Below are 26,540 nucleotides of genomic sequence, written 5' to 3'. Positions count from 1 at the left end.
TCCTAATGATCTTTTCCTTCAAGACATGACTGTTATTAGAGTTTTTAAAAGGAACCACCCTATTTGCTAAAGACGTGAAGGAATAAATCTCAATGTTTTCAATGTCAGGCTTTTTTGCCTTTTGCACCATATTTTCCAGGGGCCAATCATCCTATACTAAGCATGCAGAGTGGGGTGCATATGTAAATGCAAACTAAAGTTGTGTGCAGGCCAGGAATGCCACAGCATCCTGCGGTGCTCAAGTAAGAAATCTGTCCAAATTGATTCTGCCAGAGAATGAGGCCTGTCAAGGCATAAAGAGTCGCATAGCCAAATGTTTTGTTATAATCATGGAAGTGGCAGGTAAACACAGTTTTTCTGTCATTTGTTCTCAACCCTGCTCTATTTTCACCTCTTCTTTTGGGATCAAGGAAACAGCTAAACATGAGACTTGGAAAGCAGCTGGGTCTGAACAGAAAACTTCTTAATGATTGGACTTGCCTATGCCATTAAATAATCCATGTTTAAGGAGTTTAGAGATGTGCTGTAAGCAGGAAAGCATACAAAGCTATCCTTTATTTGTCCTTGCACCATATTCAAACTGGCAACATAACTCCTCCTTTGATAAGGAGCAAGCATGTGAGATCTCCTGTCTATCAGTTTTCTGTTCATTGTCTTGAGCTTAGACTTCTCAGTTGCTTAGACTTCTCAGTTGACTCTCAAGTCTGTCCTAAGTCCTGTAGGAAATGGTTTGACTGCTTTTGGTGCTAATCAAAATAATTTGCATTTTCTCTTCAATTTTACCAAATAAGGGCAAAATTATACTGAAGAGAAAACTCAGCGTGTTTTGTTGAAAGTGATGCTTGTTAAATGTATCCATTTAACCTTTGGGAAAAGAACTTGATCAACATAAAGATATGCATTTTACTTTATTCAAAACAGAATATCGTAACATTAAGGTTTATTTATTAAGGTTTATTTGGTTCTCATCCATGTGTAATGTTTAATTACAGGTGGGAACACAGCATTCCTAGTGATTGCTTCCAACATAACTTCCAAAGGTGGAACATTGTCACAATCTTCTTCATATTTTACATATACCTCCAATAGTAGGGAAAAGTACTGTCAGGAGTGAACTGTCATATTCTTACCTTGGGAAGTGGATTACAGTGCATTGCATACTTAATTTTTAAGTCAGCAGCTTGCATTTAAGAAAGAGAAGCGCTACAGGCTTATTCAAAAATTTCAAGAGGACCAAGCATCTTACAGTCAGCGGAAATACAGATGTATTTCTTTAGGATATCATTTAGATTGTGAGCATAGTGTGGATTGTACTTGGAAGAATTTGTCTTGTTTGCTTACTACAGAATGAGTGAGTTTGGGAAGTAATGGCAAAGTCTTAGCAACTGCACAGAGTTTGATGTTTCTTTACACTAGTGCAGGCTCATTGGGGTTATGGACAGGGAGACTGGTTCACTAGCTGAAGTTAGTCTCTCCAAACAATTTCAATTATTACCTCACTAATCCTCTTGGAGAAATTATTCCTTTCCTATGCCTTTCCTATGCCTTTTGTGTCCTGTAATAAGTGGACATACCCCTGCCCCTGAAATAAAAATAGCTTCAATTTTATGTTCAACATGCCTGTAATTCTGCCTGTGATACCACAAGTAACGACTCTGTAAGTTTACGGCACAGTGAAAGTGTTGAGTTTTAAATTTTTTTTTTTCAGAAATGTTAAGGAAACTGCTGAATGAGTAATGCAGATAACCACACTAATATAGAGGGGCATTGAAATTCCTGTGGGTGAAATCTGTATTTAAAACTATCCACAGGAAATACATTATTACTCAGGAAGGCTGCACAATGTACATGGTTTAGCAAGACTATTATTAGAATCCAGGTCTCCTGATTTCCTTGCTCACTGAATCATACTGTTTCTGAAGTGTTAGGCATTAAAGTATGTGGGGATGAGTTGGAAGCTTCATAGGATTCAGGGCAGCAAATGGATGAAAGCTTAAACCTCTTTTTGTAAATCCTAAGCTGGTTGAAGAAGCTATGTGAAAGGCTTCCTAGGAGATGTGGAAAGATGTGATAGGCTTCCTAGGAGGTTCAGGAAAGAATATGATATTTTTCCTTGCTACAAGGGGCAACTATTGCTTTCAGCTGCAGCACAAGAGAGGGGAGCCATAAGGGTGGTGGAACGGCCTGCTGTAGTGGTCACACATCTGGAACCCACAGCCACTGCAGTCTTTGGTCTGATAGACCTCATTGACTTGTTGTTGCAAACTCTATGTAACATCAGCATGTTATGCTGCTTTACAGCAACTTGTGAGTAGATGCATTTAATCAATATTTGATTTCCTTTTTCTTGTGTTCTAAGCAAAGAATCCCCAAATAGTTACACAATACAGGACAGTAATGAAAGTTTCTCTCTTTTCTATAGAAATAATAAAGCTGAAAGATTAGTAATGTGTATGCTTGACAGTATTCAGGTTTTAATTCTAAATATTCATTGCATAGCTGTGGAAGAAGTGAATAAATTTTAAGGCCAATGCAAACAGTCAGGTTGAAATGTGTAGGTACCCAATACTACATGTAATGAAGAAGGTAATGCTGAAATAGAATTCTGAAATAAAATACTCCCTACTCCATGATTTATGAAATACAGATCTGAAACTGAATTTTCTATTAAAAACTTTGATAGAAAATTCATTGCGACTTCCAATGTCTTCTTCAGAGATTTTGGTCTTCACTCCTGTGTGCCTCTTCAGTAGCCTAAAGAAGCTGGCATCATGTTTTTGATGCTTTGAGGTAGCAGAATTATCTAAAACATTATACAGTAACTAAAATTTTGCTGAGAATGTGGGTTAGTGCACAGCTGTCATCCTGGTTCCAGTTGTCCTTTCTGATTGCCCAAATGCATTCTGAGATGTCTAAATTAGAAAGCTTTTACATGAGCTGCTTTTCTGTAAGCCTTTATGTTAGGTTATGGTGTCTGTCATTCTGTCTCAAATCAGCATGCAAAAGTGTTGTTCTTAGAACAATCATAATCAAAGAACTTCCACAGACTCTCAAAATACTTGATAATTTTTCTTGAAAACTTGGCTGAAACACTCTAAGTTCTTTATTTTTGCCATTTCTTTTTGAGCAACCTAGGTAGAACTTGGGTCACGTTTTCACTCTAATCTCTGCAATTTTCATGACAGCCTAAGGTATACTTTTCATAAATAGAATCCATGATCTTTGAAGTCCCTAGAGTAAAATAGGTTGCTCTTTAACAGTATTCAGTAATCAGCTTACTCAGATGTTTTATATGTGCTTATTCAGATGTTTTATATGGATTAAAAACTGTATTTTAAGGACTCAGATTTCAAATGTTGATGTCATTGGTAGGACCTTGACACAGTTGAGAGATGGGCCACTGCAAACCTCAACAAGGCCAAATACAAAATCTTACACCTGGTTCACGGCGATCCCAGGCACACCCACAGGCTGGGCAGAGAAGTGATTGAGAGCAGCCCTGAGGGGAGGGACTTGGGGGTGGTGGCTGATGAAAAACTCACCATGAGCCAGCAGTGAGTGCTCCCAGCCCAGAAAGCCACGGGAATCCTGGGCTGCATCCACAGCACCATTGGCCAGCAGATGAGAGAGGAGTTCTACCCCTCTGCTCTGCTGAGACCCCACCTGCAGCACTGCATCCAGCTCTGGGGTTCCCAGCACGATGACAAGGAGTTGTTAGAACAAGTCCAGAGGAGGGCCAGGAGGTCGGTGAGGGCTGGAGCACCCCTGCTATGAGGATGGGCTGAGCAAGCTGGGGCTGTTCAGCCTGGGGAGGAGAGGATTGTGTGGGGACCTCAGAGACACCTTCCAGTACCTGAAAGGGCCTACAGGGAAGCTGGAGAGGGATTCTCTGACAGGAACTGGAGTGACAGGGCAAGGAGGAATGGGTACACTCTGAAAGAGGGGAAGTTTAGATTAGATACTAGGAAAAAATTATTTACTGTGAGAGTAGTGAGACACTGGCACAGGTTGCCCAGCGAGGTGGTGGATGCTCCAGTCTGGTTGAAAGCCAAATTAGACAAGGCCTAGAACAACCTTGTCTGGTGGGAGGTGTTCCTGGCAGGAGGATTGGGACTAGATGATCTTTAACATCCCTTCCAAACCTTAATATTATATTAATCTAACTGCCACTTATGATGATGTTGCATTAATATTGCAAATTCAAAAAACTACAGAATATACTAGTACTGGAAAAATATCAAGACTTTATTTCAGAGGTGTATATACTCACTATTGAATGGTATGGTAACTAAAAGCTGGTGAAGGAGGAAAAATACTTTGAATAAATTTTTAGGGATGGCAAAAGATAGCAACATACTTACAGTAAAATAAATGGTTCAAGAATTTTATTAGATGTAAAAATTGCTAAACTTCTGTTTGAAAATATACCTACTGTGTCAAAAGGAAGTATTGATCTCTTATTTCTCTCTTACACAAATGAAGTGTGATTGTTTTTTGCACCATCAATTCATCACATTTTCTGAAAACAAGTATTTTTAGTGATATACCAAGAATTGTCCCAGACTTTTAGAATTCATATTATTTTTGTTTTGGTACCCGTCACCAGTCATTTTTACATCCACTATTGGTAGCAGAACTACTACTAGTTACGAGAATCACAAAAAATAATTAGATCTCTGTGCATTACTTGAAGTTCACATTGAAGCATACACATGACAAGTCTTTCAAGAAGATATTCTTCTTGAGCTTCATTGATACCTGGTACAAAAAAACTCCAATAAAATTGAAATGTTTCCATTTTTTATGATAAAAGAGACAATAAGATATTTCTTTTTTATTTTGAATTACAGATGGCATCCGTTCAAGATTCCAGATATGGCCAGAAAGATGCATCTGACCAGAACTTTGACTACATGTTCAAACTGCTCATTATCGGCAACAGCAGTGTTGGAAAAACCTCCTTTTTGTTCCGATACGCTGATGATTCCTTTACATCTGCATTTGTAAGCACGGTTGGGATCGATTTCAAAGTAAAAACCGTTTTCAAAAATGAAAAAAGAATCAAGCTACAGATTTGGGTAAGCTAAAAAATAATTCTGTGAATTAAGCAAACTGTTGTAGTTTTGATAGCATTTACACAACTGCAAGTTTGCAGTGAGTGTCATAATTCATATATTTAGAGAGTGAGAGCATAGGAATGAAATAGTAGTTAATTATTTCTTGCATAGTTTTTCTGTCTTGAATATTAGAGTGCAAACAGTATTTTTAAGATATTGAAGTACAATTCTATATCATTAATTAAATTCCTTTTGGAAATAATACAGGTCAACACATATTAATACCTGTGTATTGAAGTACAATTCTATATCATTAATTAAATTCCTTTGGAAATAATACAGGTCAACACATATTAATACCTGTGTAAACGTCTGTGCAATATGTAGACTATTTAAACTGATACATGTTATATTGAAGTACCTCGAAACATGTGTGAGCTGTAATAGTGGATGCACAACAGAAGGCATCATTTTTTGCACTGTCATCCTGATCACCTGAAACATCTTCCATTTTCTGTTGAGGAAGGAAACTTGTGCAAAGAGATAGTGTTGCCCAGGCATACAAACCCTGTCATTCCTTGCCTATGCCTTAGAGACAGTAGAAAGATACTCAGTGGAGAAAAATGAGATGAGAGGGAATGGGTTTCCTTTTCCACCAGTTCTCATCAAAAATAAATGATAGCAAAAACTTATTCCATAGAATAATAAAATATCCTGAGTTGGGAGGTACCCCACTCCTGGGCCTGCACAGAACCAACACAACAATCACTCCATGTGCCTGATAGTTCTGTCAAAAACTTCTTGAATTCTGGCAGATTTGGTGCTGTGACCACTTCCCTGGAGAGCCTGTTCCAACACCCAAGCACCCTCTGGAAAAGGTGAAAAACCTTTTTCTAATATTCAACCTAAAGCTCCCGTGATACAGCTTCATGCCATTCCCTTGGGCTCTGTCACAGGTCACAGAGAGAAGAGGTCTGTGCTTGCCCCTCATCTTCCTCTCACGAGGAGATTGTAATGCAGTGAGGTCTCCCCTCTGTCTCCTACAGGCTGAGCAGACCAGGTGACCTCAGCTGCTCCTCATATGGCTTCCCCTCAAGGCCCTTCACCATTTCTTCTTTGTATGCTTTCTAATACCTTTCTGTCCTTTTTGTATTATGGTGGCCAAAACCACACACAGGACTTGAGGTGAAGCTGGCCAGTGCATATGCCTTGGAGTGGCTACCTGGAAGAGAGGCTAGACCAGATTAAGAGAGTAAAAGCAAGTATTTATTGAAGGCCTTCAAAGGGTGTACCTTGGGCGGTCAGACGCCTCCAAGAGGCTACACCCAAGATGGACACCGGTCAGGATCTGTTTTTCTGACAGATATGTTGGTCCATTTACATATCAGGGGTTAATCCTCCAGTTACAGCTTCAGGTAATGAAGTCATATATCCCCAATTTGCTCCTGCCCCCAACTCACTTTTGTTTGTACTTTCAGGGCCTGAGACAGTAAGGTGTCCTTCAGCTTCAGGCCTAGGGGAATTGTTTTCTCTGAGCAAAATCTGAAGACAGTAGCTAACACTCTATATAAAGTTTTAGAGTTATACATTAAAGCACTACAGAATTTGAAAAATTTATAAGCTAAAATTCTGAGGCGTCATTCCGCTGAAAGCCACAATTCCTCTAGGCCAGAGCAATGCAGAGCAAAGTAGGAGAATCTCTTCCCTTGCCCAGCTGTGCCTGGTGCACCCCAAGACATGGCTGGATTTAGGACAGATTCACTGATACATCCCCTCATTCGTGGGTGATAAGGTGATACTAAAAGGAGAGGGAGAAATAGCAAAACGTTTAGTAATGTGGAGCTAGAGCTGCAGATCTTCCTGGTGTGCTTGAGGACTTAGAGCAATGTTTCCTTTGTGAAATGTTTGTAAGAGCCTTAAACCCCAGATTTTCCTTTTAATTTTTTTTTTTAATGAATAGGAATAATTTAAAATTAATTTAACAATAGGCAGCCATTTAGTCTCAGAAAATCTTCATTCAAATCTGACCAGTTCATCTAACATGATTTAAACAGCAGATAAATTGAATATTTTCTTAATATAGTACAATGGAGAATTTCCCAGGGTTCTCTAGGCTCTATCTCATTAGGTATCAGCCCTTGGTATCTCAAATAATTTATTGTTCTGTCCCCTCTAGGAACTAGAACATAGACTTTTAGACTCACAATGATTTTACGCTTAGGTTATCACTATTGTCATTATTACAACAGTGGTGTATATATATAAAACACACTTCAAACACTTAAAAAAAAATAACATGCTGATTTCATTTTAGTAGTTTAATGTTGGAGATTGCAATGACAGAACCTTATTATTTTTTTATAACGGAGCAATCAAATTGTGTTCATATTACAGTTTTTACACTGTTCTTCTTTTAATTAACAAGTAACCATTAAGGTAGGTTTTATTGCTCATGTCTTTCCTAGCAAAAGCAGCAATGTTAGTTTACAAGGTTGTCATGTGATTAGTTTGACACCAGTATATTTTTCGCCTCTCCATGTCACAAATATGTGCTTAGCTCAAAGCTGTCCGATGATCTAGATGTGTTATCCCTGGCATAGATGGGATGTAGCAGCTGTATTCTTCCCAGTTGTAGCAAAATGTATTTTGTTGTTCTTTGCATCGCATTAAAATCAGAATCCAAAGAGGCTATGACAGTTCTCGCCTGAAAAAACCAAAATGATTGAAACAAACCCAAGAGCTCTGTGTTCCTTAAGGAAGAGGAAACAGAGGATCAGAGGCTAGGAGACACCTTCCTATTTGAAGGGTCATGTGCCAGGATGTGGGGTTAGAGACAAGACTTCAGATCACACTTTCATAGGAAAGAGTTTTAATCCAAGCCAGTACTGCATCTTTATTTGTATTGGTTGTATTTTATAGTGTTCCGCTAGATTTCTAAAGCCAGTTCTTAAAAGGCCTTGTCATTGCCAAATTAACTCAAATTTCTCTGTGCTTTTTAGATGGAGTGTTCTGTGTTGGAGCACTGTGTTGCAGTTAAACTTGCAGTAAATTCTTTGATTGTTGGACCTCTGAGACCCTCAATAAAATTAGTAAGGGATGCACAAAATCTGAAATAGAGCACTATTATCCTGTCTCCTAAGTTATATCCAGAGCAGAATTATTCTAAATAGGCATTGTCTATATTTGTAGCTTGTGTCTATATTATATTATACTTTATTTTTATTGATTATGCAAATAATATTCTAAAATGAATAGTGCTCTTGCAGAATATTCATTTCCATTTAATTAATTAATTTATTAATGAAAGACAATTTATATTAGATAGAATATAAAATCAAATTGATCATAGCAAGTGGGATTTGATGTTAAATCTGAGTAGAAGTATAAGGTTATAATACTTACATGAAGTTATAGTAATTCCCTCAAAATCAGTGACAAACTATTTGGTGGCATCATATGATAGCTGATGTTCAGCATGTGTGAAATAAAATATTATTGAAAATCTCACAGTTTTGTAAACTCAGAAGACTGCAGATGCAACTTTAAAATGTGTTTTGAATGACAAAATTAGAACTGAATTACTTTGCCATGCACTTAAGTGAAGAAATACATGGAATGATGCTGCTCTGCTATTCTTGCTTGACAGTAAAATGCAGAAATATGTAAATAGTAATGCTTTAAGTCACTGAAATTCCCTATGTAGACACACAATCAATCCAATCCAATTTTTCCTGTTACAATTTTGTACATATTCTTCTAGGTTAACGTTCCTGTTTAATGGCGCTTTCAACAAGATACTTTGTGTTCAACTTGAAGCCTGTTGGAGTTTGCAGATTCCATCAGAATGAGGTTCTCATTTGTTTGCCAGTGAAGGTTACAAGTTTGTTTAAAGTCAGCATGGGCACTCAAGGAAGCAGAGCCATTATTTAATAATAAAATTCACAGTATATTATCATGGATGAATTAGGAAGGGTTATGGGAATGAGGTAGCTGGTGTTTACACACTGGGATGCCCTGCAAGTCTTTCCTTTATTTGAGGTTTTTTCTTGCTTGGAGGCAATAGTGTCTTATTCTTGAACTGTCTTCTTTCATTTTTCAAGTCAGGGAGAAGGGCTTCATCTAGTCCTTGCTGTAATATCATTTTCAAATGGTCAGAAAGAGCCTGCTGGGAGAACTGTAACATTTGCTTCTTTTTCTTCTGAGCCAAACATCTTCCTTCCACAGTATTTACTACTGGAATCGAAAGAAGTTCAGAGTTCAAGTGCTATATTGATTAGTGGTAGCACATTACCTTGTCATAGGACCACCATCTGGGCCTGAAATTTTGTTTCACAGCATGTTATAAGTGTGACAATTTCCTATGGACATTAGGAAGACAGAACATTAACATGTCTCTTTTTGAGGAAAGGAATCAAAAAAAAAATGTGCTTTACCTCAATAGGTATTGATTTCTCCATTGAAACTATACAAAAATTTGTAAAGAAAAGTTGTCTGTATGCAGCACATACCAACACAGGATAAAAGTCCATTAAAGGGCTTTAGGATGTTTTACAATGTCAAATAATAAAAAGTAATATATTTTTCTTCCATTTGTTTTGAATTAGTAATATTAAAGGAAAGAGCTGAAAGTAGAAGCTATAAGATTTTCTCACTTTCAAACTTATATTGAATTTTAAAAAATGATTTCTGAATATTAATTCAGACAAAAATACATTGTAACTAAAACTATTAAAAGCTCAAATGTGTCTAAATCAGAAAATAAAAATAAGAACCTTTTAAATCTATCTGTAGCTGTAGTGTTGTAAAGCCTTGCATTAGTTTTGTGAACTGTCAATGATGTAATACAAATAACAGCCTGCAATAGTTTATGGACAAATTATAGGCTTATTCTAAACAGTAGAATTTTTTAATTAACATGTCAAAATAAACCATAGAATAGGGAGGAAAAACTAAGGAAAAATAAAGTCCAGATACTGGCTCTTAGAAGAAAGCATAAAATTTGCCAAGACAGGTCAATATGGTGAGCTGACAGTTTAACCATACCTTGTCTTTTGCTCATTTTTAAAATTTACATGACCAGATGCCTCAGTGATTTCAAACTGATTTGAGTCCAAATTTTGGCTGAGGAGTAAAGTACCAAGTTTTCCCTCTGTGATTTGTTTATTGCACAAAAGAGTTATACTTGCATTCATACAATGATATCTGATTGTAGCACTTTGGTGCAAAGATCAAATAAGTGCACTGCACTGCCTTTTGCTGCTTAGGTGGCTTTTTTCTGGGACTAGCTGTAGACTTCAAGGACTGGGTGCAATAATCACATAGAAAGATATCCTCCTAGAGAAGACAGGATAAGCACTGCTTGTGTCAGCATTTCCTTCTCAGAAGTGTCTGTGACAGTTTCATTTGATACCCAAAATGTTGCTTCCTTCACATCAACAGCTTCTATAAATCATCATAGGGCTTAGGGACTAAGTGAGGACGAAGTTGTGTGAGCTGACTGAGAAAATGCAATGTCATCATTCAGTAACTAAAATTATTAGAACTATTAAAAAAATCTATAAATATTAGGCACCTGATTTTTTCTCTACAAACTTCCTAACAGTCCTTTAGCAGTACACAGAATTCAGATTAAAAAAAAAAAAAAGAGTGTAGAGTATGTGTGTGTGTGTGTGTGTGTGTGTGTGTGTGTGTGTGTATGTGTGTGTGTGGTAGAAGGGTGTGTAGAGTACCAATATGCATAAATATTGTCTTGATACTGAAGTCTTTGCAGGATATTCTCCAGTAACTTAAAAGTGTGGGGGCAGTGCAATATTGCAGAAATACCCTGAAACACTGACTGGGGCTATAAGAATCAGTTCAAGAGTCACTAAATACACTGGTTCAATAGAAAGATATAAATATCTGAAGCAATATAAATATATGAAGCAATAAAAGTGGAGGTAGGAGTAGCATGTGCAGAAAGAGGATAGCAAATGTTGCAAGTATTTCATCACAGGATTTTCAGTCACATCTGTCTCATCTGAGTGTTTTTAATTCGTATGATAACCAGTGCAAACTGTATTTCTGTATTCTTTTCTCAGCTGCTGGTGTCAATGTGTAGCTCCTACTTTGAATACACAATCTTTTAAGATAATGATAGTAAATCTATTATTGAAATTGAAACTTCCTCATCTCAGCATGAAAATCAAATGTGTGTACTGTAATACATCAGACAGTGATTTGATGAGAGTAATGTAGAATCATAGAATGTGCTGAGTTGGAAAGAACCCATCAAGATTGTCAAGTCCAACTCCTGGCCCTGCTCAGGACACCTCAAGAGTTCCATCACATGCTTGAGAGCACTGTCCAAGTGGTGGTGTGACCACTTCCATGGGGACACCATTCCAGTGCTGGAATTTGAGATTTCTCTGGATTCAGCTGTATTAGTAAATGAAACATTCTAAGACTGACCTTAGGCACTGGTATTCAGCTGGTATGGAATAATTTTTGTCCGTATGTATAAATTCTTTCAGTCTCTGAAAGAGAATGATCGCATCCTGATCTTGTATGGGAAAGGTCTCTGTCCTGTGCGAAGTCCTGGACTCTGCCCAGGAGCTGCTAGTGCTTGTGAACTGGGTCAAAGCAGTTTGATTAAACATGATGGCAATTTCACAGCATAGACAAATTTGATAGCTTTGAAGTGCTTCTTGTTACAACTTAATTTGCTGTCACAGACATGGCCTGAAAGAGCAGCACCTCCAGGCAGACACAAGTAGGGCTGACCTGTCCACTGTGATAAGCAGTGCAATATGTTCACAAAAGTTGGTCTGTTAGAAGGTCCTGAAGGAACCATCCCCAAGAAAAGATGGTTAATTGGTAATGCAGTTTTGACAGACAGAATGCTGTAGTCATTCTGGACTTTTCCTGTTAGCTGAAACAAGGGGAAATTCTGGGAAGCTTTTGTTTAATTTCGAAGATTCTCTTCAACGGGGAAATGTTATCCAGTTCTAGCTGGATATGGTTTGCCTGAATTATTTTATTTCTCCTATTTTGCTTATTTCTACACAATATGAATCACTGAAGAGCCTGAAAGTTTTGGGGTAGGATCCTATTTTCATGCTACAGTATTATTTCATATGGTGCTTCTTACAAATTCATTGAGAGTACTTCCACTTATTTGCAAGTCATATTTGGTAGACTTTATTTTTCAGAAATACTTGTGAAATTTATTAATGACTATTTTTGCTTAATTTTTTTTCCTTTATTTTCCATAGCATCTGGAGTTGTCAACAACAGATATTGAAAATTTGTACAGTCAAAGGAAAGCCTATTATAGTACAGACAGAACTATTGTATTCAGATCTATCTTCCAACCACCAGGAGTTTTTAATCTCTGTATAGCTTTAAAGGAGTTAATTTCAGAAGTTGTATATTTCCTGAAAGTAGTGATTATTAGTCCTCTCTTTACCTTTCCCTGTTTATTCTGTGTTCTGTTTCCTGTACTTGTTTTTCTGTTTATATTAAAACTGCACCCATGGGTGCAATTCAGTTACAATTTTCCATCATCTTAGGTAGGTAGCCTAAAAAGAAATTGTTGGAAGAGATCACTTTCAGCCATTCAAGTGGCAATGAACAGTAGGAAGGGGAGATACTGCTTACCTAAAAGAAGACAAGACAGTTTGTCTTTTCTCCAAACTTTAGTACATACTGGTAATTTAAATAATCTATATAATGTATAAAATATAAATAACTACTATAGATTCAATGTTAAAGGCAGCAGAGCAGAGGGAAATACAAGCAGAGACTGGAAAGATATGTGTGCTGCTATTGGAAGTTTGACTGCAATAGCTCATACTATGGGGCAGGATGTGAGAGAAAGCACTAAGAATCTGAGTGAAAATGGGACCAAGAGTTTATGAATAGAGGGCACCATAAACAGTGTGAAAAATGAGATACTACACTTGAGGGTTGGTATTATTTCTTTGCACACAACAAAACACTACAAAATCACACTCTAAAAGTGCTAAAAGATGTGGTACTGCAGTCCTTTACTGGAAAACCCTGAACTGTACTCACTATAATTTTTTTGCAACAAATGCTGCCTTGGGAGATATTCAATGTGTAAAAATATAGATGCATCCTTTATAAACAATACATATCTTGTAAAACAAACTGCATTTCTTGTATGGAACCAGGGTTCAATCTTCAGTACCAAAGACCTTGGTAATATGAAAGGTACATTCCATTCAGACTTCAGTCCAAAGAACACATGTTGTACACTTTATGGGACAGGCCATGTTGGCCAGTGATTGTACTTTTAAAAATTCATATGCAATTTATTTAAAATGCAGCACTGGCTGTTCAAATATTTATGAGATATTACAGTTTTATTGCTATTAAAAAGTGCCTGTCTTAAAGGTTTTAAACACTGTCTCTAAACCCAACTCGAAAAAAAGAATGGTGAGCATAAGTTCAGCACCCTATCTAGGTAGTCCTTTGTCTTTGCAGCATGTTTGCTCTAAAATGCACACCAAAGTGGTTGCAAATTCGTGGCCTCAAATAGTCTGGAGAGGAAATGTGAGTCAGTTCTGCAATGTCAGTTCTGCAACTGCAACCAGCATTAAGTTCCACTATTTTTCTCAATATTCCAACAGTTTTTTTGAAAGCCTTCTGTAGAGTCTTGGGTCAAAGATTTCTCTCTTTTAGGAAGTCCTGTGCTTTACAGAACCCTCCGATACTTCACATTGCTGGATTTAAAATAGTCTTTGATGAAGAATCCTGTTATTAGAAAAATGATACATCTGTATTCAAAGGCCTATATTAATTGGAAAGAAAAGGTGTCATTTAGCATAATTGAGATTCCAAATAAGGCTTATCTCACTGTTTAACTTCAAGCCTATGTGGAAATTCTTTAAGAGAAACTTAGCTAGTGTAAGATCCTTTTCAGAACACTTCTAGTGTTCTGGAAAATGTATCTTAGGCAGTTTTCTTCATTGGACTCCAGGGAAATGCATCCTGCCATGTTCTAGGCCAGCAAATCATCAAACTGCCACACTTCATGGTATTGCAGTTCCTGACCTGTGACCAGATTGCCTTCTGCTACAACCTTTTTATAGCTGCCTTTGCTTGCCATGTAATGATCTGCAAGTCACCAGCTTGTGGCTGTCAGAAAGCATATAGCAGTGGAAGAACTGTCATGAACCAGCACTTGCACACATGCAGATGTCATATAAATGTTACATGGGCCCCATAAAAGCTGGAGATGAGAAAAGGAAAAAGAAGATGGAAGAGTATTTAATAGCTGTGTATCTTAACATCAAGATTTTTGTTTTGTCTTGTTTTTTTCAACAGAGGACTCAGGGTGGGAAAGAAATAATAAAAGGAATGATTTTGCTATGGGATCTGGATCAATAACATTGGACTAAATTTGAAAAATAAATAAGCTATTTTATTTGTACAAGTTCAACTGAATTACGAGAATCTAACAGTATACTTTTAAACTGTCAATGTAACTTATACTTACGAAGTTATCATTTTAATAAGAAAAACTGAGCCTATTCCTAAAATAAAATTAATGTTGACAGCATTCCTAAAAGTGAAATCAACTGTGCTGTGAGGTTCTATGAACCACTTTAGCAGTAAATGATAACATCTATACAGTTGCAGTGAATCTACAAAGAAAAACAAAATAAGTGAAGCCCGTACAGGCTCTTTGCTGAATTTTAATAAGATTCATGTTGTAGATTAGAGCAAAATGTTGCACTCTTGCTGTGCAGTTGTTGCTTTGAAATCACAGGACCAGAGCCTTGGACAGGAGCCATAATGTAAATACCATGAAAATTGGAGTGTAGAGATAATATTTAAAGCTTACTTTTGCCCTCTCCTGCTGCTCAATACAAGCTGTTTCCCTGAACTATGTTAGAACATCTTGCAGTCGTTCTGAAATTATGCTGGGTTGAAAGGGACCCAAGTGACTTAGAGAGGATATGGGGGTCACACAAAAGGAGCTAATTTCTACTTAATGCTAGTCAATTTGCATTTTTTTCAGGAAGTAAGCTTCATTGCATTTTGTAAGAGCACAGAGCCATCAGGGTCTCTGAGTCACATGAGGATGTTTGTAGTAGCTTGCATAGTAGTGTATATAATGGGCAGTGCATACAGATTTTACATGTGAAATTATGGTATCAAACAAAACAGCATCTCTGTAGAATTTAGCTCTGTATTTACTTTGATATCTGTTGGTCGGATAAGAAAAAGCAGTTAGCATATCAATTGCAATTTTTTTTTCTACTAGGGAAACTGCTTTTTCCACTTTTCTTTCTTTTCAGTGTAGTTTAAGGCTAATCTCCTTCAATCTTTCCTGAATAAACATATTGTTCTATCATAATCATCTTGATATTTTCTGATTTAACCCAGATTGTTTTATTACTCACTCTTCATAAGCAAATTCTTTCCCCAATTTTTACCTCTTATGACTTTGTTTATTCATTAATTGCAGTTTGAGAAGTACAGAGAAATTTTACCTCAATGAATTCAGTCAATAACTCGGAAGTTGTCAATGGTATAATTTGCTGACTTCTTTACTCTAAAATTAGTGTAGTATCTATCTATATATGATGATAGCTGTATATATATGAAGAAAATTCTTACTTTTCTGGCCATCAGGTCATTATTTTTGTATATTTATGGAAAGAAAAAGGAATTTAGGTCTGCCATAGGAAATAAATTTTTCTCTTGTGACAGCAAGAATGATACTCAGTGGGCATTTTTGCCACTTATAGATTAGATGCTATTGATTTTGGTTTATTTTATTTGCAAGTACAGGCCACTCTGCAAAAATGAATATGAAGTAAACTCTCCTAGGTGTTTATGGTTTTTCTTTATAGATGGTTTGGTTTGTGATGCTGACTACTAAGGCCTATATTTGTTCATCTTAATGAAGCATTCCAGAATGAGCTGAGCTAAATAAAAAACACCTGGGTATGTAATATCTCAGAATTCACCTAAAATTAGGACATGTACTTTCTGCAATGTCCTTAAATCTTCTGGGACTGATTATTTCTGACCTCTTCTCCAAAAGTTGCTCAAATTCTAGTAATCTTATAAGACTTCTTAGCAGCCATTATTGCAATTTACTTCATGTGCAATTTCTTCAGAGAATTCTGTCATTAGGGTTTCTAGATTTTAGTGGTTATGATCACACATGATATAGTATCACATATGCTAACAGTGAATTAAAAAGATACGAGCTGAAGTGCGACAGCATCTTAGCTGGCTCGATGTAAATGTAAGATTCTTCTACTGTATGAACAAAATGAATCAAAGTAATTTCTTGGAGAGCCCTGATTTCAGTACTGGAAAGAAGAGAGGGTGAGGAACTAATAACAAGCTATTTTCTCAGGAGAGGGCATCAGACTTCAAATGCATTGTGTAAAGGTTTTAGGACTCAAATACTTAATAAACTTAACACATAGTAGGTATATGTTAATAAATTATGGGAAGTTGGAAGGTGTTACCAGTACAGAAGAGGAGATCAGTATATAATACATTAAAAAACCCTACTAGCTTTCAAATGTCAGGTAACAGAATTGGAATTTAATTTAATGATATCAAACTGGACACTTCAGGAACAAGAACAACAAAGTACTTTTTAAAGTATAAGTTGTTAAGAGCCACTGAATAAAGGCATGATCTGGGTATATGAGAAAACAAAGGAATTACTATTTACCATCCAAGAAAAAACAGTTTATATGGTTTTTGCATTTGCCTGGTGAAATATTTGCAGAGGAAATGGGACTATTTCATTATTTGCTGTGCTGGAGATACTTCATATGGAGAAAGAAGTTCAAACTGACAACAGGTAAAGAAAAACCCTTCTGTACTACATAGAGGAACTAAAGAAAATAGGAGACAAATAATGTAAGTAAGTTTCTTTCTCCAGAATAAAGGGCAAGACTAGTGCTTTAGTTTTTTTATAAAGTTTGTAGTTGGTTTGGTTTGGTTTGATTTGGTTTAGTTTGGTTTGGTTTGGGTTGGTTTTTTTTTTTTTTTTCACAAACACACCTAATTTTGTCCAAAATGCACAATCCTCCATTGAGAAGTAATTTAGATGAGAAAAAAAATGTGTAAATAGGCCCATTATTTACATGTTGTCAATGTGCTAAAGAAACCTGTAACAAGTGAACAGGAATATGCACTGATCATCTGTATAACAGATAGAGGCATTCATGGTATGACTTAGAAAGCTTCTGTGGATTTGGGCTGACAAGTGGCACTTGGACCTTTCTGAATGCTCACAACTGCTACTTCCCCAATTGTGTGCTTGTATGATATTTTGAATATGGTGGTAGGCTTGTATAGAGTGCCTAAAGGATTCAGGTATTTGTCTTGTTGTCTCTGCTTCATGAGAAAACAATATTTTTTCTAGTCTTGTATAGACCAACTATCTTTCAGAATGTCCATCTGTCAGATACTAGTAATGCTTTCTTTTCATAGCACTCTACTTCTGGCAGTTTAATTTATTGAGTGGTTCAAAATAGTGTCAGTAGCTAGCTGCATCCCATAAGGTAGAGCTGGTGGCATGTAGCAGAATCACAACAGAAGCAAAAGTGATCAATAGGAAATCAGTTTGGTCTTTGAACCGGATGTGTGTGGCAGACAAAGAAGCTCACAAAACACCTGCTGAGTGGAGCATGTCTTTTGCCATGATGCAGGTAGTATGGAACCTATCAAGGCAGAAGGACATTAAAAAGATCATATAATGGCAAGGGGGTTATAGTGGCTTTGGCTGAGAAATGGAAATCCTAGGATAGCTAGTATTGTGCTAATTAGAGAAGAGAGAAAACAAAAAGAAAGATGTGCTGGAAGCATATATAAGGAGTCCTGTGAAAATAAATGTCAAATCTGAAGCAAGATTGCAATTAGCAGCCTGAAGGATGAAAAGACCTTACAGAAAAGTCACATAGTCCAGGACAAATACCTCTATGCTGAAGGTTATAAATACCATTATGATTGTGCAGAAGGCAGGAACCTTAAAGCTAAGTGGAATAAGCAATGACAGAAGATGGCATTTGTACATGAAAGAAACAATGATAGAAGGCATTTGTACAGAACAGTCTTAATTGGACTTAAGCTTACATATATTTTGAGCTATTTTTTTTTTCTTGCTCTAATTGGAAGGCTAAGTCACTTTAAAGAAATACCCTGTTTTTAAACTAGCCCTCTTAATAGCTGGTCTGCATGAGAAGAATGAGCCTGGGATTTTAAAAGGATAGAAAGAATAAAACCTGGAATTCTTCATAAATTTTGTCAGTTCCATACACGCAGATTAGCAATGGCAGTTCTTGGTAAAAAATTATGTGAATTAAGAGAAGTGTGCGCAAACTCATGTTAAGAGATACTCACTGAGAGTATTTATAGACACAGAAACTACTTCTACTTGGGAAAGTGGAGAGCTATGTGTGGTTGGAGAATGGAGGAGGCATATTAAAAAGGACTATCATATATGTCCACCTTCTTGCAATTTTCCCTAAATATTTAATAAACACTATTAGAATGGATGCTGACTATATGTTTTTCATTTGACCCCTCAAGACTGGCCATACATTCAGGTGTATTATCTACAAAACAAATCAGTTTTTTGCCTTCTCCCAGGAAAAGTTTCCCTACTTTTTATGAAACTGTGTTTTCTAGCTATACAAGTGCAAAATAATTCAGTCATGGCCATTGTAGTGCTCAGGCTTCTGTTACATACAAATGAGCCTTAATACTTTGAAAATTATGGGATCCAGGGAAATAGGAAATTTATCTGTCTGTCCCTTGCAACAAGCATTTTTAAGAGCTGTGTGGTAGTAGTTCACAAGTGATCACAGAAGAGGTTGAAGGTAAGGCAGGGCAGGACTGTAGTCTATTTGTTTCATTGTGGTGAAGGATGCAGAATCAAGAACTTGATGGATTCCAGGAAATCTTCTGGTAATATTTGTGCTTGGATTCCCATTTTTAAATATTACAAAGAGATATATATATTTTTTTAGTGTTTGGTAGATTACATACTAGCTTTTTTTTGCTAAATTATAATTTTTTTTTCTTCTTTTGAAGTGTCATGTATCACACACAATTCTATCTGAATTCCTTTAGAAATTCTTGGCTCCAATGCAGTGGTTGTTAGCCACTCCTGTTTGGGCCAGTGGTGTCCTCTAGGACAATCAGACAGGGCCTGTGGAAAGAATGCAGATATAAAATAGATTCTCGCACATGTAAGTAAGGTAGGAAAATGGGGGAAAATAGCAGTTTACATGATTAGCCCAGATAGTGCACAAATACACTAATACACTAGCCTAGTAAATTTGACTAGGAAAAAAAACTCTTGTGGGGCATGTTGGAAAAATGAGTTGAGTAACCTTGACTTAGAAAGCCCTATTTTCCCTGTGCAATCACAGGAGCACTACTCAATCCTATACTACTTTGTATAAACTGTGGGGTTCACTCTGACTGCTACACAGCCCTTGGAACCTAGTCCTGTGATATTTTTCATTTTGTTTTGCTGGTTAGAAAGTGAAATAACATTGTCTGACTTTCCATCTCTGGGTATAAAATAATAAAAGAATATATACACCTTGTTTAGGAGTAGGAGATATTCAGGCAAGACTAAGTGTAGATCAGGAGACTATTGTGTTTTGAATATATTCTGGCAAGATGCTCAGGGCTGTCTCTGTTGACAATGATGAACATGCATTCATCTTACACAATTTTGTCTCAGTTCAATCACTGTGCAAAGCTGTGTTGCCATCACACAGTATGGTCCCACACCATGAGTCTCAAACATGAAGCAGTGACATGGGTACAGCATAACTGTCCCTGCATTTTTAAGTTTGGGCAGTTTTTATTTGACCTTTGGTTTTACCTTATACACTTACGTGTAATACAGTGAGAACATGCAGAGTGCCCAGTGTTTTGCCCTAATTTACATACTAATGCAGATAAATTGCTGAATGCAAAAGTAGATTTGATTTTATTCCCCCTTGTGTACATAAGATCTTAAAGAACGGGATTCTGTATGCCAGGAGAACTCACTTCCTTACCAATGTTTTTTTCTGATCATGTAGAAGAAGTACTGAGCTACTGAGCTGCCCAAATATAACTTTCAACATACCAAAATGAGTGTATGTCTCTTGTGAGAACTTGAGTTTTCAAAAGTAGCACTCACCTTCTACTATGGTATTTCTCTTGGAAGCATACAGTTAAATCCAGTGATATTGTAATATCTTCTTTAGTGTAGTTATAAACATGGCCTGTTTAGAATGGAATTTTAAATACTGGAAATTTATTTTATTTTATAAAATTTTGTCCACATAAAATGTCCATTAGTGTATTTTCCTTTTCTTTTTTTTTTTTTTGTCAGTGACTATAACTACAAACCTAAGTAATATAGGAATTTTTTTCTGAATGTTTTATGGATTTTGTCAGTACAAGGGATTTTAAATGTAGTTGACTGTTTCACAGTTTTTCATCACATATGGCTTTTAATAATAGAAAAAATCTTCCTTTATATCAAACATTTCCAAGACTGAGAGAACTAATGTTGGATCACTGCTATTCATTCCCTCAGTAATCCAAATTGTATCTCAAGGGCTGCCAGACTTTTAGCATTTAGGAGATTAATAGCCTCTATTTTCTGTTTCTGAAAGGGGTTTTGTAGTTGGTCTTTGAGTAGGTTAGGGAGAAACAAAATAAATTTAATAGCTTTTTATGTCCTTGAAGTCTTAATTCAAGTGATTGACTGTACTTCATCTAGAACCAAATCACCTGTAAATCTAACTAAGCCATTAGTGCTGAGACTATTGTGATTAGGTCAATAGCCAGCTTGTATCAAAGTTGACTTTTAACTATTACATCAGAAAATTTTCTCTTACAAAAAGAAATTGTTTCCTGGATCTATGATGAGATTTCAACTCAGATTTCTAAATCTTGTCAATTTAGGGACAGGAGTTCCAAACCTGATGATGTTCACTTTTGAGTAATTCAAACAATAAAAGCCTTCAGAAAAGCGTACAGTAGCAACTTCTGTTCTGAAGTTGTAAGTAACTCTTACACAAAGGGACAGGTTTTCAGTTGGAACACAGCTGGTTCTCAGTGTTCCCCCAAAGTGAAAAGAGCCAAGTTAACAAACAAGCTTCATTAGATGGAGATAGAGGTGGAAGACTAGAAACTTGGGGAAAGGGAGGTAATTTAGAAGTACACAAATACACTAATACACTAACAGCTAATGGATGAGAGATTAATTTCAGTTTATTCATGGCTTTTCAGAATTTTTGTAAAAATCAGTGTGCTATAAATTGATGACCACCAGAGCACTTTGGGCAGATTATGAATAGCACAAATGATATTAGGGAGACAGACATTATCCAATGAATCAGTGTTATGCCTGTAGAAGCCTCTTTTAGCTGGATGCAATTGCTGAGATGATGCCAATAGTTAATAATATTATGTCTGTCTGTCTATCTGTCTGTCTGTCTGTCTGTTTGTTTGTTTGTTTATTAAAGCCAGGTGCCTTTGTTCACATTCTGAATTTCACTGTCTGGTGAAAAGAAAGGATGGAATACTAAGATGGGTGTTAATAATTATCAGTCAGGAAAGTTTAGAACTCAAAGATGTGAATATGCCAGCTTTGTTAATTGCTCAGAAATACTTTGAGAAAAAGCATAGCCATCAAGGCAGAAATTTCAGGTGAAAGAATACATCCTAATCCCACTGTGTATTTTAGGGAAAAAATAGAGCTATATTGATTATTTGATCTGATGTCTCTGTGGAGACCAAATGATGGTTTGATTTTTATTTTAATCATGGATATTTATTGGCAAACCTTTGCAGCAGAATCCAGACTATTCTAGGATATCTATACTTTTTGGTCCAGGAAATGGTGCTGATGCTATATTTGTAGAAATATTCACCAATTTGTTTTGGTGTGAGGTTACATTTTCTAATCCTTTGAAATTTGGTTGTGATATCTGTTTCAGGCTGATAGGTTTAAGATTTTCTGTAGGCCACTTTTAGTTTCCAAAGTGTTTATGGAATCATGGAATGTTTTGGGCTGAGTATTTGGGGAGACCTTTAAGATCATCTAGTTTCAATACCTCTGGCATGGAGAGGGTCACCTTCAACAAAACCAGGTTGTTCGAAGCACCATCCAGCCTGATTTTGTTTTGAACAATTTTGAGGCTTTTCTGGGCAAGCTGTTCCAGTGCCTCACCATCCTTTTTCCAAGTAAAGAATTTCTTTCATGTATCTAATATAAATCTGCCCTAGTTCAGTTTAGACCATTGTTCAATTTAAAGCCCCCTTGTCCTATCACTACCTGACCTTGTAAACATTCCCTTTCCAGCATTCTTATAGACTCCTCTTTAGGTAATGGGAAGGTGCAATAAGATCACCCCAAAGCCTTCTCTTCTCCAGGCTGAACAACCCTAGCTCTCTCAGCCTTTCCTTAAGAATAGGTGCTCAAGACCTCTCATCATTTTGTCTCATGTATACTTGCTTCAAAAGATCCAAATCCTTATTTTGGCAGCCCAAACTGGAACTTGCTGGCCAGACTTCTTTGGATGCAGCCCAGGACATGTTTGTCCTTTTGGAGCTGTGAGTGCCCATGGCTGTGTCATGTCCAGCCTCTCACCCACTGGCACCCCCAAGTCCTCTGCTCAGGGCTGCTCGCACTGCCCAGCCTGAATATGTTGGGATTGCTGTGGCCCATGTACAGGACTTTGCACTTGGCCTTTTTGAACTTCATGAGATACCAATGGACCATCCTGCCAAGCCCATCCAGGCACCTCTGGATGCCATCCCATCCTTCAGGTGTGTCAAAAGCACCACTCAGCTTGGTTCCATACACAGAGGGTCCAATTGATCCCAATGCCCATGCCACCATGTGTTGTTTGTGATTAACCCTTTCTATGGAGAAAGAGGCTACACTTCATTAAGTTTGATATTTTATAAGCATTTCTGGCCGTGATTTTCCATAAGCAAAAGCTGCTTTATAAGTAACACAGTGCCTTATAAACAAATTGCTGCGGAATTTTTATTATCCTTTTAAGTCTTAGAATTTTTGATTGGTCAATTTCTATAATGCTTTTAAAATTTGTCTTCTTTTCCCAAAATATTCTACAATTTCTTTTGTTTTCATGTTGGGTAAAGGACTACATAGACCCCAATGGGACATGGTCCAGGCAGCAAAAGGTCCATTGGGGCTATACGATAGATCAGGAAAGAACTTCAGAACAAACTGGCAAGAATGTCTTTGTTTTCTCCTGTTATTTATGGGGGCAGGAATCTGTGCTTCATAACCATAGCTTAGGAGAAAGATACGTAATTAGTTTTCTCAGTAGAAAGTTCTGCTCACCAATCCATTTTCTCATTTGTTTATATTTGTCAGAGAACACTGTGTAATGCTTGCTGCCATTCCTCTTACTGTTAATTATCTGGACCGTAATTTAATTGTCTTTTGTAGTGTTCTGCATTAGAAATCTTAAATAGTTTATTTCCTAAAAGCCAGGCATTTCCCTTGAACCTAAGCCAAGATATTGCAGCATATGACTTAAGTAAATGAGCTGCATGTGATACTAATCATTTTGGTTTTGTCTCTTTCAGTCTCTAACAGGCTTTGGCACAAATCTGTCCTTTTCTGTGTTTTTTCTAAATTATTTCCAGGATTCTTCAAAAAGGAGAGTCATAAGTGATTTCTGTGATTTGGCTTCCATGCCAGTATGCTGCTTATGTGCATGAAAATAGCATGCTTCCCTCTACCATGCACGAGAACATGTTCAGAAGAAACTCAGTTGTCTTTGTACTTCTTCCTGTTGTCAGGAGCTTCCAGAATTGAAATCACTTGCAAGTGAAAATCGTAATTTTCAGCTGTAGACCTCATTCTGCATCCTCTATGAGAATGATTCCTGCTCACGCAAATAGGACTATTGCAAAATAGTTAACTTGGGTAAATAGAGACTGACAGACAGGACTGTATTGTTTACTCGCTAAAGTGGGGCCCTCATTGAATGAAATCGTTCAGCTTCAGATGTTACCATCAGTTTATCTCATGGCTAAATATATCTCTCTCTGGTAGCAACTAATTCCTAGGGGCAGCTGCCTGTTCTCAAATCACATTTTGTACCCATGTGCCTGTAACACATGTAGTTAATTATGACAGAGGACCTGGAAATGTTATTAGAGTCCAACCACTCAAAACCCCTCATTAATTGTGTGCAGGGCTACCTTTGATTAGTTATATTGGACGCTGAGCATCATCTGTGTACTGTTGAGTCTGCACAGAGAAAAAATCACGAGAACTAACATGTAGAAAGAAAGAATCTATATTTTACTCTGATGAGGAGAATATTGCCTAAGGATCTTCAAAAATAGGAGAAAAATTCATATTGATATTTCAGGAGTGTCTAATTTGTGGTGGAATATCTGAAATACAGATGTTAGATGAGTGCTTATGTTCCTTTCTTCTTGTTATAAAAAATTACCTTGTCATAAAAAAATGCTATTATTTCTGAGGAATGCTAATGCTCTTTTATTCCCTACTGAGTTTTTGAGGAAGGAAGGAAGGAGGAGGAATAACATTAGATGAAGGGTGGCCTTACAGGCTTAAGAAACCTCCTCTTTTTACAGCTGAATGTCATGTCCTCAGGACTCATTAATCTTCTTGTTTGTACACACATCACCTATTCTTGTCAGGTATGTTGAGGTAAGACCTTCTTTTTTCACAAAAAAGAGTTAAAAAAAGTGAAAATAGCAGCTGGCGTAGAATTACATAGGAGAGAAAAAATAAATTTGGGGTTAGAAGCTTACTATGAAAATTTTCCTCTCTTAAAATATATTTAAATATTGAAGTGTCTCCTCTCTTGTTACTATCTCTTTCTATGAATGTAACTTCATGTTACTCTGGATAAGGAGAGATTATCATTGTGCTTGCTGAGAATGTGCTTTGGCCAATAATGTGAATAGTGGTGTCTTCCCCACGACATTGACAAACAACAAAAGAGTGTCCACAACTTGCATCAGGATTACAGATCAAAGCTTTAATTCTTCAGCTTTCCTCTTGCTTCTTGAGGTTTCTTGTCTTTTACCATAAGGTCTGAAAGCATCTGTGAAGAAATCAGCATATTATGGGTTTCGTGTATGCTTGCAAATAAATTTATTAAAAGTTGCAACATAAAATTACAGTTGTATCTGATTTTTGCCTTACTCTACACTTTTAATTGCAATATTTCAGAGCTTAATAACTTTTCAATATTATTCTCTGATATTATTTTAGAATAGGGAATTCAGGGGATAGGGTGTACTTAGCTTAAAAAAAAAATCTGGGTAACTTTTACTTTAAGTAGCATTTCTCCTCAGATCTTTGCTGTAGAGAAACACTAAATGACAATCCTAACAGTAAAACAATGGATTCTGTGGAAGTTAGGAGTAGCAAAACAGTATCTAGGTTTTGTGCTAGCTTGTTGCATAGGGATAAACATCATTCTTGTATCTTAAAATGATGGCTTGATATCACAGCATAAGGGACTATTTAAATAGTAAAGAATTTCTAACAAAATTTCCAAAGATTTACCGTAGAACAGAAGTCACTTGACTGTTTTTATGGTTTAAAAAAAAGAAAAACAAAAAAAACCTATGTCTGCCAGTACCTGTAAAAAGGGGCAGCTGGTAAACTGGAAAATCTTATTCTTTCTAGAAAACAGTAATTTTGCATTCATGTATTTTGCTTTGTTTGCATGTGCTTCTTTCCCTTCTGGCTTTTAAGACTTCTTAGTGTGTGATTCAATTTAGTTTGGCACTTCACTGTAAGCTAAGCATGATTGTTGTGCCTCAAGTTTTTCCTTCTTAAGGGCCAAACTACGCAGTGGTAGGAATTAACTGTAACTAACAGCATTAATCATCCCCCTTGGATGGAAATGGAAACTAGGGGTAGCTGATTTAGTCTGCTCCATTTTCAGTAATTAGCTCATTATGTTCCTCCTTCTGTCATTGTTCTGATATCCATTGGATCTCTGCATTTGCAGGGACTGGATTTTAAATAGGGAACTTAGAACAGGTAAAAGGTCACAGCTAGTAATTTTAAAATTATCTCAATTTTTAAGCACAGCTTTCTTTGGTTTTTCTATGAAGCCTCTCTTCTATCACTGCGGTATGGAGTGATGTGTGTGCTGTGAATGACACGGGTACATTTTTGTATTCACTGTGTTCAAGGAGGCAGCAACTGGAATAAACTTGGTGTGCAGATGGTACTGGTGCCTCGGGATGTTTCATGGCACTGTTGAACTTGAGACAGCAATGCAGCGATTAGTGCAAGGGTGCTGGCAGCTGGGAAATAGTTGTTTTTATCATCTAAAATAAAAAAATCAAGGGATAGTGTTGCTGAGTATGGTGCTGGATGGGCCTCATCTATATGGGTTGCCTTTCAGTGGCTAGGAAAGTCCTTTAGATTCAAGTGGAACTGGATTCCTTAGC

General features: G+C 36.8%; 1 protein-coding gene across 2 annotated transcripts in view; it reads left to right on the top strand.

Moving 5' to 3' along the window:
* RAB3C (RAB3C, member RAS oncogene family) overlaps positions 1-26,540 on the top strand; it is a 119,681-nt gene that overhangs the window by 2,944 nt on the left and 90,197 nt on the right. The window contains exons 2-3 of one of the 2 annotated variants that reach the window (XM_058824139.1): positions 3,987-4,007; positions 4,851-5,078. In XM_058824139.1, coding sequence (XP_058680122.1) covers positions 3,987-4,007; positions 4,851-5,078 — 249 coding nt within the window. The remainder of the gene's footprint in view (positions 1-3,986; positions 4,008-4,850; positions 5,079-26,540) is intronic. The other variant, XM_058824138.1, reaches the window with a different exon arrangement.

This window comes from Ammospiza caudacuta, chromosome Z (genome assembly GCF_027887145.1).
Source record: "Ammospiza caudacuta isolate bAmmCau1 chromosome Z, bAmmCau1.pri, whole genome shotgun sequence".
NCBI classification, from domain to species: Eukaryota; Metazoa; Chordata; class Aves; order Passeriformes; family Passerellidae; genus Ammospiza; species Ammospiza caudacuta.
This window is presented reverse-complemented; position numbering and strand designations above follow the sequence as displayed.